This window comes from Larus michahellis, chromosome 3 (assembly GCF_964199755.1).
Source record: "Larus michahellis chromosome 3, bLarMic1.1, whole genome shotgun sequence".
Taxonomy (NCBI): domain Eukaryota; kingdom Metazoa; phylum Chordata; class Aves; order Charadriiformes; family Laridae; genus Larus; species Larus michahellis.
The window spans coordinates 70,216,787-70,232,843 of NC_133898.1; the positions used below are offsets into that span (position 1 = coordinate 70,216,787).

The 16,057-nt window shown below is 38.2% G+C and overlaps 1 protein-coding gene across 1 annotated transcript in view; it reads left to right on the forward strand.

Annotated features, from left to right (window-relative positions):
- Window positions 1-14,903, forward strand: part of STX7 (syntaxin 7) — a 35,580-nt gene extending 20,677 nt beyond the window's left edge. Inside the window, exons 3-10 of the mRNA XM_074580698.1 lie at window positions 2,880-2,949; window positions 4,838-4,928; window positions 6,715-6,852; window positions 7,519-7,571; window positions 8,339-8,429; window positions 9,690-9,762; window positions 10,754-10,836; window positions 13,487-14,903. Of these exons, the coding sequence (XP_074436799.1) occupies window positions 2,880-2,949; window positions 4,838-4,928; window positions 6,715-6,852; window positions 7,519-7,571; window positions 8,339-8,429; window positions 9,690-9,762; window positions 10,754-10,836; window positions 13,487-13,579 (692 nt within the window). The 3' untranslated portion in view covers window positions 13,580-14,903. The remainder of the gene's footprint in view (window positions 1-2,879; window positions 2,950-4,837; window positions 4,929-6,714; window positions 6,853-7,518; window positions 7,572-8,338; window positions 8,430-9,689; window positions 9,763-10,753; window positions 10,837-13,486) is intronic.
- The last annotated feature ends 1,154 nt before the right edge of the window (window positions 14,904-16,057 follow it).

Consider the following 16,057-nt stretch of genomic DNA (forward strand, 5'->3'; position numbering starts at 1 on the left):
CAATTGTCTGTGGTTTAGGTGGTTTCGTGACTATATGAATAATATTATATCAAATGTCTGAATGAGTAGTAGCAACAGTAGGAATTCTGTTAAAACCCAATCCAAACCAAAGGAATTGTAAGACTATAAATACATTTTTTTTTTTTAGCCTCCATACACTCTAGCATGTTTATATTAATATGAAGGAGTACAAAGGGGCATTTCTTTTACTCCTCAACCTGCAGGTATGTACTGTAAATCAAGATTTCGGGGAGGTCAACTTCTCTACTTCCTGTGTTATACTGATCCTACCAACTTGCTTTTGGCTGGTTTTACACAGACAGCTTCAGCTGCTTAAGATGGTTGGCTGAAATTTATTATTACTGTTCCGCCTTTTTTCTGTTTGCTTACTTGAATAAGCAATGTTTCCCTTTTCAATGCAGTATACTTCATACGTACATATGTACAAAAAACTGAAAAGAGAAATGCTGGGGTTTTTTTCTGAATAATATCCTTATTGTGAAAGGTTAAGTTGGAAAATGCTAAATTACAGGAAGCCCAGAAGAATTGCTGTCTGTTCAGTCCTTGGTGGTTTGTTTTTTTCCCCTTGATTTATTTTATTTTTTCTGAGATTTAAGAGCCTGTTAGCACTTTGCTATTTTGATGCATATTTACAGACGACTTGGTAAAATATGTTTTAATTTTATGTTGAATTATTGAATCACAAGACCTGAACTGGGATGAACTTCCTTCTGCCTGGAATTGTATAACTGACCAGCTACGCAGTGCTGGCTTTTAATTTCCCCTCAATTATCTACTTGTGTTCAGTTTTAGAAGTAGGATAAATATCCAATTAACTTGGAATGCAAATATTTTAAGTATAGGCTTTGTTTCAGAGAAATTTTCGAGTGAGAGCCTTTATTTAAAACACAGGTATTTTCTTTATTTACAGTTAAATAATTCATCTCTAGGTGGCGGTAGAAGACACCGGCACTTTTTCTGTCTGCAAAACAACAGAGCGCTTGCGCTTTGGTTGGTTGTTGTGGATTTTTTTTTTTGGTGTTTTGTTTGCCCCCCCCCCCCCTTTTTTTTTTTTTTTTTTTTTAATTCTCCCTGTAAAAGTACATACAGAATCACTGAGTTCCTTGGCTCTGGAATCCGAAGGGAGAGTGCCTTGGAACAAATGAAGGATAATTTGTGCTCAGTCTTATAGATATTAAACTTTCACACTGTTGAACATAACACCACCCGGTTATCTGTTTGTTTATTTGTTTTAAAACAATGCATTACACTGAACACAAAAAGAAGACTTAATTACCCAAAGCCGGTATCTATCAGTACGGCCGGAGCAGCGCGGGGACCTCCCGGTCCTGTCCCGGGCAGGGACGGGCTGATGCTTGGCGACAGGTGGCGACTCTTGCCAAAATTCCCAAATTTTTCACTTCTGTTTTTCTGCTTTTCAGCTCAATTAAAATACAAGCTATGTGAAACCCATCTTACAGGGCTGTTCCCCTCAGTTAATTCTTTTAGTAGCTTATCTCCGCTCATTTCCCCCGAAGACTTCTACCTTGAAGGATTTGATTTTTACCTTGTGCAAAACTTCCCCCTTTTTTTGATGTCTTCCTCACATCGGTGTGCACCGAGGGAGTTGGCTGTAGCAGTTGTCAACGTTGGGATGCTGTGTAAAGTGGTGTAGAAAGTCCAATATCATCTAATTCAATGGAGCCTTGTTATGAAACAAAGCTTAGAAGTAATATTATTACTAAAAATGTTCAAAGGACTTCCAGTTTTATTTAACTGCTTAACATAAGTCACAGGTAACTTTCTTCTTGTAACTGAAGTTCTGTCTGTTACAGATCTCTTCCACGATATATGGAAAAATACTTTAAAAAAAAAAATTGTTTTCTTCATTACTTAGAGATGGCAATTTTAACTGTATTTAGGAAAAAAAAAAAAAAGGATAGTGTGCTGGTAAAGTGGGGATCCTGTGTACTATCATACGGTCGTATTTTGTAGTGACTGTGTGGTATACCAGTCTGCCTGGGGAGGGCCACAGAAATACAGGGAAGACAAGTCTACTCTTAGTCAGGGTCAAGCAAAAATAAAGTCATTTTGCATATGTATTCTTTCATTTTAGAAGGTGTGGGGGTGTTAAGCTGAGATAAAGCACATTGAGGGTATTAGCTTTGCAGTGTGATATCCTTGAAGTGTCTGTCCGTTTTTCTCCTTTCTCATGTGACAGTAAAATACATTAAGCTGAAAATAAGGCTCAGATGATGTGTCACTTCTTGCAGTTCAAAACTAATATTTTTTATGAAATACACCTCAAAATCACTGGTGGTTTGTATCCCACATTTAAAAATGTAAGGCTATTAAAACTGCAATTTAAACCGGACAGCTGACTTTTCTTTTGGTTTTAGTGTACTGTAAGCCATGAATACTTTGTTGCTGTCTCTTCATTAATGCACTGGTTCTGAAATATTTTTGTATGACAATGTGATGGCAGTCTTTAATGTGGCTTTCCAAAATTACGTGTGTAAGATATGATTAAACCAGAATAAGAGTTGTGCTGCTTACTTTAGAAATTAATTTTAAAAGGCCTGATTTATACTTATTATAGTGAAGCTATTAACTGATCTTTAAATTGCCTGCTTCTACCTAGACACTTGAATACATTCCCATCCTTTATAAAAAACCCTGGGCTTTGTCTTTGACTTGGCAAAAACCATTCAATAGTTGTTCTGGGACTTCTTAAGTGGAGTCTTTGTAGTAACTTGAAAAAGTCTTAAGTATCAGTTTCTGTCAACTTTTATGGCTTAAGAATTGTAGAGCAAAAATGCATAAAATTAAGTATGAATTGTTTGTGCCCCATTAAAATTTTTCTTCCTCTTCACAAACAGCTGCCGAAATACAAAGAATACTACATCAGCTTGGAACACCACAAGACACGCCTGAGTTGAGACAACAGCTGTGAGTACTTCACATGAAAACGTTTTATTTCATTGCATTGTAAACAATCGCCTGGTAGGTGATGAGGTGGTCTTTTTGTTAGACAGAGATCTTGCCGAGATCTCACCGAGAAAGGCAAGTGTAGAAAAATACTTGAAATTTAAATGTTGAGATCCACTTTTTTAAATTAATCTTGGATAGTCTGTAAACTAGAGTCAGCTGGTTTGCCCATGTATGTTGCCTGCAGTATCAATACATCTATGAGACCTATGCTGTATGTCAGCAAAGGGAAAGTGGCAGGACCAGAAAGCAATATCACTGTTTAAAAAACAAACACGGCATCCTGCCACCCCAATCAGCTCTTCAAATCTGTCTGTATAAGTTTCACAAGATAATGAATATATTGGGGATTTTGGGACATGTGATACTGAGGGAGAGAGGGGAACGTCTATTTAGTGATGAAAGCTACAGTGAGGGGTGACATCATAGAGTAGAGGTGTACCAGAAATACTAACACAGCAGAAGTGAAATAAGGCTCCAGGGCAGATGCTGTGCTGTAGTTCAGTCACCTGAAGGTGACTTCCATTAATATGCCACTAGCAGAGACGGTCAGCTGCTCTCCACTTTTCTGCACAGTCTAATGCACCAGGATGATTTTTTCCATTACCGCATTAATCTCAGCATAGTAACTGCGTGTAAGTGACGTGTTGTGCTAACCCTGTGGGTGAAAAAGTTTCCAGGCTTCAGTGCGGTTAATGCCGCACTGTGACCATTGAATAGGAGGAGGAGGTGTGTATTGGACCAAAGGCATCACATTCATTTTGTGTGAACAGACAGATTGCTTTATAATAACCCGAGTTCAGGGCCTATAACATTAGCCAGGTACAATCCGCAAAAGATATCCTACTGGAGACTAAATAGGCGAAGATCAACATACAGTTTATGCAATAACCAGGCAGGATCTAGGCATAAATACAAAACTAAACAGGATAGAAACTGTTGTGAAGGACACGTTCCAGTCCCTTTGTGGAGGTAATATATACGGTAAGCTTCCTTGAGTTTTCATCTGTCCTTTTTTCACTTGTCTGAACACTTGGCCTTTCCTTTCACGTTGGTATATATCTGAAGAGTTATTTGATTATTTTAAATATTGATGTTGGTTGCTTACTAATAGCTTTCTAGGTAAAACCTTTTTATATACACTGGGGAGGAGTATGCAAAAGCAGGTAAAGAATTTGAGTTGCTTCAGGAAAAAAATATGACGATTGGTAAAGTAGTATGTGATAGTATCCGAAGCAAAGAGAGAAAATACCAAAAATAGCAATGCTGTTGAAAACAAGGTGTGTTGGGGTTTTTTAAGCACTGATAAAGCTATTAGTAAATAATAAAGTTTTCAGCTAACTTCAGCAGCTATTGTATTGTGGGAGAATGTAGATCTCTGGATAAGCTTCCCAGTAACTGTCAGGAAATGATCTTTCATGGGCTGTGGTATCAGAATTATATTCAAGCTACGGTATATTCTTCCACACAGAAAAAACTTGGTCTTTTCTACAGTTATTCTGAACTCAGAAATGACCGGGTGTTTCCAACTATGATAGCCTCAAAAGGACTATGAAAAGCATATTTAGATATTCATAATAACAGGAAACTTATTGCTGCACGTTGGGAAAACAGAAGAAACCTTAAAAAAAAAAAAGTGAGTAATGATGCTGTCGCACTGAGGAACGTACCTTCTTTAGCATCTGTCCCACCTGGAATCCATGATGTTATGCCTTTACAGTGAAGAACAGAATAAAAATGGCTTCGTGCACTCTAGAGAAGCATTTAGTACTGTACCTTTTCGGAGAATCGGTGAAATTCTAACGAAATAACCCAATGGTCTCTAATTAAATTCTGCATTTGGTTTTAGGCAACAGAAGCAGCAATACACCAACCAGCTTGCCAAAGAAACTGACAAATACATTAAAGAGTTTGGATCTCTGCCTGCAACAAGTGAACAGGTATAAAACCAAAGAGCATGGCTTGTTTGATTATCATGTTGGCTCAGGTAGAGGATTTGAGTGACTTCAGTTCTGCTTGCCTATTTTTGTGCTCCTCACCAGGCTTTCAAAGCGCTGTTTAGTTAGTCAACATATTTGCACAACAGGGACACTTACAACATAAGAATATTTCGTTGCAGTCCAGACTTGTTCCAAAGTTGGTTTTATGTATCAGGAATGAGGTAGCTTGACCGAAATTGTAGGAATCAAGGCAGTGAGCTGTGTCTGTGATTTCAGGTAGCTGGGGACTTTGTAATCCATTGCAGTGATGCCAAGTCTGACTCCGCAGGCGCTCTGACTGCTTCTGGGGTCAAGGAATTGTATGCCAAAACCGCATGCAGGGCAAATGGCCAGACTGTCCGAATAATTTGATTGTACACAGTAGGTCTGTTCTACATCACTCAGATCAGCATATGTGCTATGTCTCGTCCACAGGCTTTTCCTTTAAGAGGCGTGTACAGGAGCTGTTACTAAAGCAACTTGTACAGTCTTTAAACTGCTTCTTTCCCGGGTCTGTGTAAAATCTCCTCAGGATGTAACATGTGAAATGGCTGTTGCCATTAGCACACTCCTATCTGCCATCCTATGGTTTCTTATCCTAGCAAAATCTGTTGCTTAGATAACGAAGAGCAACAGGATCCCAGAAAAAATGAACTCAGGTTATTGTCACTCAAACAACTTGCCTGGTCTGTGGCTGGTTACCAAGAAGCCTTTAGGAAAAATGAATTCTCCTGAAACACTGAATTCAAATGGCAGGCCATGATCCACGTGTTCTTATCCTGTCAAGTTGTAAACTTCTAATAGAGGTGTTAAAACTTGGTCTTGGTATATAACCTGTAGTCCAGGCAATGTATGTTTGGGGTGTTTTTTTATGTTTTTTCTGTTTCTTTATCTTGTAGCTGAAAAGGTGGTGGTGAGATGTTTTACTGTTTCATTTTACTCCTTTTTATCATGAACATCTTCATCAAAGCTACTTCCCAATGAAATGTATAAATAACAGATTGATGAATGGCATTTATAGCCTCTCAGAAATTTGAAAGGAAGGGTTGATGTAATGTATACATTTAGGGAAATATGGTGGAGGCGCTCTCACTGAACAGAAAGCTGGCTGTGCTCCACCCCAAACCAGGACATGTGTGCCCAGTATTCCTCTTCCCACCCCTACATCCTTAAAAAAAAAACCAACCCAAAATACCAAACCAAAAATACTAAACAGGTATTTTTGTACCTGTTCTTAAGCACTTAAGGGAGGATGTGAACCCACTTCTGGATGCAGCTCAATATGTATTTCCAGCATTTATGTAAAATACATGCAAAGTGCCCTGTTCTTTCTTTTCTGCACCCTTCCCCCTCCCCATTCACTGAACTTTGCATAACTAACCGTACTATGGTTTTAGCATCCATGGTATCAAAATATTTCACACTTACATAGTGTGTTTTATAATCAACATATAGTAAGGAAAGTAGAAGATTTCTTGTCCCTGCCCCGTTCTTGTTTCCAGCTGTTAAATGAAAATAAATACACTGGTTTCCTCTTTAAATGCCTTAAATTATACAGAGTTACGTGATCCCAGAAGGAAGGAAGGTTTGTTCATGCAGTTGCAAATGGTTTTGTAGACAGCCTTCTCTTACATCTATTTAGAACAATAAAAAAAAGAGTATATGCCTTAGTATTGAGCAGCCTGGAAATGCCAGAGCCTTGAAAAGCCAGAGCTCATTTGACTTGGTAAAACTTTTTCTCCTTTAGCGTCAAAGAAAAATACAGAAAGACCGTCTTGTGGGGGAGTTCACCACAGCACTAACAAATTTTCAAAGACTCCAAAGGCAAGCTGCTGAGAAAGAAAAAGACTTTGTAGCCAGAGTAAGAGCCAGCTCAAGGGTATCTGTAAGTATCGGAAAATGTGCCATTATACTCTGTTTACAGTCATGTTGGTGGTGTTGGATGTCAAACTTGTCTCCACAGTGCTATTTACAGAGGCTCATATCTGACTCCAAATACTGCAGAACGTGTGCTAAATTATTTTATAGTAAAGGCTGAATTAAGTTGTGATAACCCCCCTGAGAACTGTTACTTTTTCCCTTGCCTTTGTCACACAAAGGTATGAACGGCCCCTGGGTTCATGCCGTAATCTTGCAAAAGCAATTTTTAGTAGATTTTGAAATGCTTTTGCTGGACCTTTAGATATCAACAGATTTTTCCTACAGGGAAGAATCACTTGCCAGATTTCTATGCAGTATTACAGCGCAGAAGTGCTGAGAAGCTTGAGGTGTCGAGCTTTTCCTTGTCAGTGTATCAATTTTGCCTTTTCAATCTGTGCCAAATACACGTTGCTGTACTTGTAAATTTTAGGAGACAGTTACTGAGCTGAATGGTTTTGCTTGTATTTCAGCTTTATGCATGCATAAAGCAAAATCAGGATGAGAACACATTAAATCATGTTTCAGTTTGAAGTTGACTTACCTTGTAATATTGACTCATTATAGAAATGCTAACAGTGCTCTTTTCAGGGCCATAATGTTTTATTTATATTTTTAAACACTGATCACGTAGGGTGGTGCTCCTGAAGATGGCTACAAAGAAGGAACGCTTGTCTCGTGGGACAGGTAGGCTGAATTTGTTAATAAGTCTTAACCTAGTTCAGAATAATAAATGGCATGCAGGGAAGCCAGCTGCCAATTATTTAAATTTTTTAAAAATAATTTTTTTTCTCATCAGTTGCCTTTTTCTGGAGGGAGTTGGGATAGGTTGTTCAGTTAGGCTTTCTTCTGTAAGGCAAATGTAGAGAAGAGGCTTTGGCGGGATAGGTGGGAAGAAAAAGGAGCAGTTCACATAATTTCCCTGTTTTTTCTCGGTGCTTCAGCTTTAGTCATCTCGTTAAGCTTCCTTAAGTCTGTGTTTGGGCTTCCTGAGACCCAAACTTAGGTAAGCAGTGTCCAACCTGTGAATAGAGTAAAACTGTTAAGTTGTGACAAGGGCCCAATGTTTACTGTGATCTCTCACTGCTTCCATACTCTCCAAGAACTGCTTCTCAGTCTCAGATTCTGTTTTGTTGGCTAGCTTGCTTTTGCCTCAGATGGATATAAACCCTGCAGTTTATCATTCAGAAGAAACTTTGCCATTGTATTCATTCTTAGAATTTCCAATCAGCTAGCTCAATGTGCAATGTTGCTACAGCAGCAGTTTCCTATACCAAAAAGGTGTGAGCACTAGAACTTCCCTGTTAGCTAGACAGGTAAGGGTAAAAAACGTGCGTTTCGTTAACTGGGAATGTAAAGTATGTGCTATGTGCTTAACTGTCGTTTTATTCTTCTGAGTTATTTCCTGTCGTGCCTGTTCAATTCTGGGTGTTTTGGGTTTTTTTGTTTGATAGTCAACCGCAAGCACAACTGCAGGATGAAGAAATTACAGAAGATGACCTCCGTCTTATTGAGGAGAGGGAATCTTCCATTAGGCAGCTTGAGGTAAGCACAAGTGGTTTTACAGCAGAATATGCTTTTAATGCTTTCAAAGAAAAACATTTTATAGCGGCATGAGCATTAACTGCAGATATTAATCTTGAGGAGTTAGGTTTTGTTTGTGGGTTTGGTTTTTTCCTTCAAAACTACAAATATTGCCTTTATATATATTAGAAATCTGCTATGTGAAAGCCATGTTTTGATACTGTGTTTAACTTCAGTGGTTCGGTTATGGAATAAGAAGGTGCTCGTGTGATTGCAAGAAAAAATACATGTCATTTTTTTTCCAACATAACCTTTTTTTAACAGTGACTATAAATGAAGCAAAATTATACCTTTTCTCCCAGGTATTCCCAATGTATTATTCAACATTTTCATTTTCTAAGTGGCTTTTTTGAACATTTCTGGAAATACGGAGATGCTCCGTTTCATTCAAACTTCTGTAATTAAGCTAAAAACCTTTAAAAACACGTAAACTACACAAAAAATATCACATATGATGAAATACTGACATCAATAGACATCTGTAAAGATGAAGTTCATTTTCCCAGCTGGTTTGGAATCTACATCTCTACCATCAACAAGAAAGATGCTGGAACTGGAGTTTGTCAGGAGGTCTTGCTGATGCATGTGGCAAAACCCATTCTATGTATAAGTTTTTTCAATAATCTCTCCCTTGCCACCCATACATTAACATACAGTGAATTGAACTAAACATGTAGCAGTCATTAGTTAAGAAGAGATCATATGCACAGTGGTAACATGGCATCCATCACTTCATTATAACCAGATGGGAATAGGATTATGTAGTATAGGTGCAATTGCCTAGACACATTATAGAGGTAGTTTCTGTAAACGGTGGTACTTATGAAATTTGTGTACTCAAACTCAAGCAAAAGACTTTCTGCACACACTTTTATTAATTTGGCTTAAACAGATAGCTTTTAAGCGAAGTTGGCATGAGCCTTTCCCTTCAGTTAAACTAATACAAGTATGTTTTAAAACAACCTCTCAGCAATAAAGGATTCTTTTTGTGATGTGAAGTGTACTTTGTGCACATACCTTCAGTTAGTTTCATTATGATGAATTTGGTCTCACAGTACCAAAAAAATCCTTCCAAATAAACATATTAAGGTGTTTTTTTATCTCATAGTGTAAAAAGTCATGGACACGTACTTGGGAGGAGAAGGAGCAGTATTTATATCTAAATATACGGAGATGCTAGAATATGTTATGTCAATTAATGCGATGATTGTTTCCTTGCAGGCAGATATTATGGACATCAATGAAATTTTTAAAGATCTAGGAATGATGATCCATGAACAAGGTGATGTGATAGGTAAGTCCAATTCAGATATTCCCTGAAAATTTTTTATTCTGTTTCTCTGGAGAGCAGCAATGTAAACTTTCTTTTGCTGGAAAACTTTCTCTAATGAGAGTATCAATGCTAAAGCAAATCAGGTGCGACCTAATAATGGGTAGACTGGCTAAGGTGACTGGGAGTACATTAAGGAAGTGTGTTTAAAATGTAGCTTAAAACATTATGTAAAATGTAGCTTAAAACATTATGTAATTTTTAATGTGTATAAAATGTCTTTAAAAGTAGGTTTTTTGAACTGTTTTTACATAAAATTGGAGTTCATGTGGGGATTTTTAAGGTAATGACTAATGCCATAATTGTGCAGATTCAGCAAAGGTTCCTGCTTTGCCCTACATGCAGACAGCTTTATTCTTTTAATGAAATGTGATTGCAAAATACGTTTCCAGATTCTGCTGCTAAGCCATGCTGTTGTCTATGTCCAGCATACATTTTCAGGGCTTTTTCTATCACCTTAGCCCATAATCTGTTCATATTTTTTCAGGGGAAAAAAAAAAAATAAAAATCTGTGTCAGTATAATAGAGTACCACACTAGAGTCGTGCCTCTTGGGGTGTTTTGTGTGTCTGTTTCCTCTGACTTCATAGGCCTTAGCAATTTTTTAATCTGAGCAGAGGGTAGTCAGTAGCAAGTTGGAGGACAAGTAAAAGTTTTTTGGGTGTGTTTTTTTTTTTTTAAAAAAAAAAAAAAAAGTTGAAGTACTGAAAGTTTCTACCCCAGTTGGTACCAAAGGTTCAGCCCTGCTTCTAGTAACAGGGGAGCTGTTACTGACATGAATTCATCCACTCGTTGCCTTGGTGGTTCAGAAATGAATTCAGGAATAAGTATAGGATGGATCAAGCTTCCATAATGCAAGGTATAAAACTTTGGGTATTGATGAAGATGCTAGCTATTGGGGGTCAGCTACTACATATGACTAACCAAAATATGAAATCTTTCCTTCTAAAAAAAAGACAGCATAGAAGCCAATGTGGAAAATGCAGATGTACATGTGCAGCAAGCAAACCAGCAGCTGTCAAGAGCAGCAAACTACCAGGTAATGTCAATGCCAACTGTCAGTTGCCTGTAACTCTCCTTTCCCAGTAGTCTTAACTTCTGCGTTCTTAAGCAGTTCAGATTTTGCTTATCAGTTTCCTCAAAGCTTGGAGACTTACTTAAAGGTTTATGTTAGACTATGATGGTATTTCTAGGTCCCTATGAAACAAAAGTCAGTGACCCCGAAAGCTTGGGGTTTCTTGTAAAATTAGCCAGGCTGTTTCAGAGCACCTGGAGTTATAAATTTATTTAAAAACAGAAAACAAAAACATAATCCCAAACAAACCAACCCCTCCTTTGGCAGCTCAAGAAATAAAAGGTTCCTGTGTGTGGAGACCAAGCCTCTAAAGGTCACTAGAGCAGTAGGGAAGTCTTCTGAAGATGCTGCCAGTTAGCACAAATTTTTGCTGTCTTCTGAATATATCTAGCTTCTGTTAATTGCTACCCTGATGCTAAAAACATATTTCAAACTCTCAAATTTGTTTTGAAAAGCCGTTTAAATACCTTTAAATGCCACTTCTTTGTAACATTTTGGAACTTACTAGAAATAATCTTATTAGTAGTAAATCTTCCCTCTTAAGTCAGAGTTAGAGAGTTAGTCCTTAAACTTTTTTTTACCTTTTTTTTTTTTTTTGTTAATCCCCTTATGTGTGTTAGTAGTAGCCAGGACAGTAAATCAATGACAAAATGTCTGAAGGATTGCCTGCTGATTTCAAAAGTGGAAGAGGGAAAGGGGTGGATGCATCCTTGAACTGTATTCTAGGTAGCACTAATTGGCACGTTAAATATGGTTGATGGCTCCTATTTTGATACTGACAAAGTTCAGAGAAAAAAAAAATAGAGGCAGGCAAAATTTTCTGTGGAAGGTGTTAGTTTTCTGGTTGAAATTGAAAATGAAAAATTTTGTGCTTTGTCTTGAGGAGTAAAGGTTTAATATCTTCTGATTTCAAAAAAAGGTTACCGAGACTTTTGACAAGCTTCTGCTCAGTGGGTCTTGCAGCAGAGATCAGACACTCGGCAGAGTTGGCCTGTTTGAAAGGATTGTGTAGCTTGCTTCGGAGTTGAACCTTCTTTTGTTTGAAGACTCATCCTTGTTCCAAGATGCTGAAAAACCATTTCCACTTTCAGCAGGCTTATTTTAGTTTTGGCAACTGTTATATCTGTATGCCCTGACCCCTCTCAAGGAAGCGTTAGAGGCCCAGGCCTGCCGGCAGGGATGAGACTGCACATGGTTGGTACCCTCACAACTCCTGTGTGTGGTTGGAGGAGGGATGCAACACTTATCTGCCACATGGGGTACATACATGCAGCAGAACTGTTCGGGCAAAGCCAGGCTCCTCTCCTTTCTTTCCCAGTTTACCACTGGTGCTTCAGCACTTGTAGAAATGATGATCAAGTGTATGAGGAAATAAGATCTCCGTGTCTTTAGTCCATTACCTTGCTTAAGTAGTGTTACAGGGAAAATGTTTGACTTCAGTGCAGTCTTGGCAAGAGGTGGCCTCCAGGACGAAAAAGGAAGAGACTAGGAGTGTAAGGAGAGAACTGCCTACAGATTTTAAAAAAGGAAGGTCCTCTAGCAACCAGATTGAGTTCTAGCGACTAAAATGATGAAATGAAGAAGTTTTAGCCTGACCGTGGGAGAAGTGGCAGTGAGATAGTAAAACTAGAAGAAGAGAATAGTTAAGAAATTTGGTAGCCTGGGTGGTGCTGGGCAGACAACTAGCAGCTCCAATGAAGAAATGACAGAGATGTAGTTTTTTGGGGGAAAATAAAAACAACAAAAACACCCAGGCTGAAGAACCTCTGCCAAATAGAGCAAAGCCTGGCTTTGCTTCTGGACCTGTGGCCTAGAATCCCAAGATTTGAGTGTTGTTATCCCTTGGCTATCAGCAAATGCCTGTGAAACCCACTGGTAATTTCCTTTCCTGCTGTGAAGGAAACCGTCAGATAAAGGATGACAGACTGCTGCTAGTCTTGTGTGCTCTGGTGTCGCAAGGCACAGAACTGTATTGGAGATGTGAAAGTTCTGGACATGCTCTTAACTTTGTTGTAGTGACATTTATATAACTGCATCTCTAGTCAGGTCTCTCTTTTTTTCTTTTTTCTCTTTTTTCTCTTTTCTTTTTGAGGAAGTTGTACCTAAGAAACTTCACAAAAACAACTCTGTGAATAGATCCAAAGTCAGTCTTCCAGAAGTCTAACATTGCAGTCCTTTGTCCCTTTCTGTATATACATTAATAGTCTTTAAATATTATCTTTTCTAACAAATCATTTCCATCTCCTTTACTGTGCAAATTGATTGTCCATTTTCCTCTGTACGTGGTCACCTACTCTCTCACATTTTCTTTCCCACAGCGTTCTAATTACATCCATTCATTACGATACTGTATTCTCTTTCATTAGTTTATTATATATGTCTGAAAATACACAGAAATAATTCTGTTGAATAATATAGCTGTAAAAGTAAATTGCGGATAAATTAGCTCTTTTTTTTTTTTCTTTTCTTGAACAACTTTATATGACCTGTTGTTAGTAAGGACTCAATGTAGTTGGATTGTACAAGCAGTAGGACCATAAAAGCATTTGAGTAGTCTTCTGATCTGGTGGTGCAGTTTTCAATCAACTTGTTTTTTTTTTTTCTCTATTGGCAGCAAAAGTCCCGAAAGAAGATGTGCATCCTCATTATTATACTTGCTGTTGGATTATTGCTTCTTGGACTCATCATATGGTTATCTGCAAGATAAGTCTCTGGAGAAAGTGTTGTAATTGGTACTTAAATTATGAAAGAAATTCCTAGTCATGGTTTGCTCGTTGTGAAGCTGAGTAAAATAATGGTTCTGTACTTCATCACGCTTGTTTTTTTTATAAGACTTTTTTGTTTTAACCTGAGAAGTAACATTCTCAATACTACCATCAGTATAACTGCCTGCCCTCTTGGATGTGAGTGCTGTCTTACCAGAAGATAAACAGTTGACAACGTAAACTGTTCCATTAAGAGGTTTTATGTTTAAGTTAAGGTTTAGGGGGGCTAATCAAATCCTGATAATGTGTTTTGAAGGGGTGGGTAATTATATTTTGGGATATTGCTAAATGTTGCTGCCAAAACAAACTCCTGAATTGTTGCTTGAGGTAACAAATTCACATCTCAGAATTTATTTTTAAGTTAGAAATGTTTTTCTGTCTCTTTCCCTTCCATCCCACCCACCTGCCCATTTGATATGGGTCATTCAAAAATGAAATGTAGGTTGCTGAAGTTGGTGTGATCTCTCTTTTAAAACTGAAGCCTTTGAATTAAGCCTTCAGTTTGCCTGAAATCTTTTAATACTTCATATATCTCTGTATCTGGCGTTGAGTATGGTTCTGCCTGGAAGCCTCCTGCTAAAGGCATGTAGGGTGGATGATGTAATTACGTGGATTTTTTTTTTGTTTCAGTTCTTGCATTAAGAAATACTGTGTTTTATGTGCACACGTCTGGTATCTTTGCATCTGAAATGTGCATTGATGAGCTTGGCTAGATGAAAATAAGCTCCAGTCTGTGAATTCTTAGATTTACTGGGAAGAGTAAAAATTCCCAACCTCCTAACTGCACTTGAATGTCACTGTTCTGAAACTGCTGTGATTCGGTTTCCATGAACAGATCCAAAGTTGTATGTTTCATACAGCTGAAGAAAAGAAGATTACAAGTTAAACTCCAAGTTCAACAGTGGTATTTGAAATCAACTTGAAATCGGTTGAACTGATTCAAGCTAAGACGTTTGATGCTTATAGCCTTTAAAATGACCTTTTTCCTTTTGTGCCATTTTGTACTAATATATTAAAAATGTAACAGCACTTTTTTGCCAATTAATCTATTTGCCTTTTTAATTGATCTTGATGAACTAATCTGAAAGGTGTACAGATGAAAAAGTCAATCTGTATTTTATAAAGTTCTTGTACACTAGACTGCTAGAGAATGCACCGTTTACATCATAAGCTATGAAGTATTCTTTGGGAACAATCTAACTGTAAGCATAAATAGACTTCAAAATTGTAACCATGCAACCAAAATAAAGGTCTTTTTAAAGAGTACGTTCTTCTAGTAGTTCCTAGCAGTAGTAGTTTTAGTAGTTCCTTTTTTTCAGAATCTGTCTTTACAAGCACAGCTGTCATCTCTGCTCTTATGTAAATGATTGAAACTTCTCTGAACAACTCCAGAGAACTTTGGCTCTGCTGGCTCATCAGCCCAGAGGGACCTCTGTTCCTGTGCTGCCCTTCACATAGTTGATGAAAACACTCCTGGATTCTGCATGCCCAATCTGAGGAGGAAAAGCTGCTTTAAAGCGCTGTGTGGCTGCTGACAGTGGGTGCTGAGGGCAGACCAGTTCTCTTTTGGCATAGCATGAAACTTTTGAGGGATGCGAATCCATGGTGTGAGAAAGGAGGCTTGTGCTGCTGTATTTGCAATTACCAAAAGCAACAAAGGAAAAATAAATCCTGTGAAACTGCATGGTTATGTTCTATGTGATGTGGAAAACATCTCTGAGATTGAAATGGGAATTTAATTTTCATGTAAGTTGCAGTATGGATTCTTGTGTGATGAGATCCCAGCTACTGTGTTCCTGTGGCTGCCTTTGTGGGACTCCATTACCCTTACCCAATAACCATTAGATATGCTTTGGGCCACTACTAGCCATTGTAAGTCTGGCATGTAATGCTTGTGCCTTTTTTTTTTGTTTCCAGACTACACTAGTCTGAACTAGAAGAGCAGTTGGCATTTTGGTTGAGTAGCTTTCTCACCAGTGAACTGTCTAAAATGGACTATGGAAGTTTCCTGACCTCTATGTTTAGCAAAGTCTTTACGCTATTGCAAATCAGTGCAGAGGAATGGCTCAATCCTGCTTGCCCAGGAGATCCTTTTCTCTGTTGCAATACCTAATACCTGCTTCTGTCAGTGATTGACTGATTCCACTGACATGCTGGGGAAGTAAAAGCAGCATAGAATCATAGAATTGTTTAGGTTGGAAAAGACCTTTAAGATCATCGAGTCCCAACCATTAAGGTAGCACTGCCAAGTCCACCACTAAACTGTGTCCTTAAGCACCACACCTACACGTCTTTTAAATACTTCCAGGGATGGTGACTCCATCACTTCCCTGGGCAGCCTGTTCCAATGCTTGACAACCCTTTTGGTGAAGAAATTTTTCCAAATATCCAATCTAATCCTCCCCTGGCGCAACTTGAGG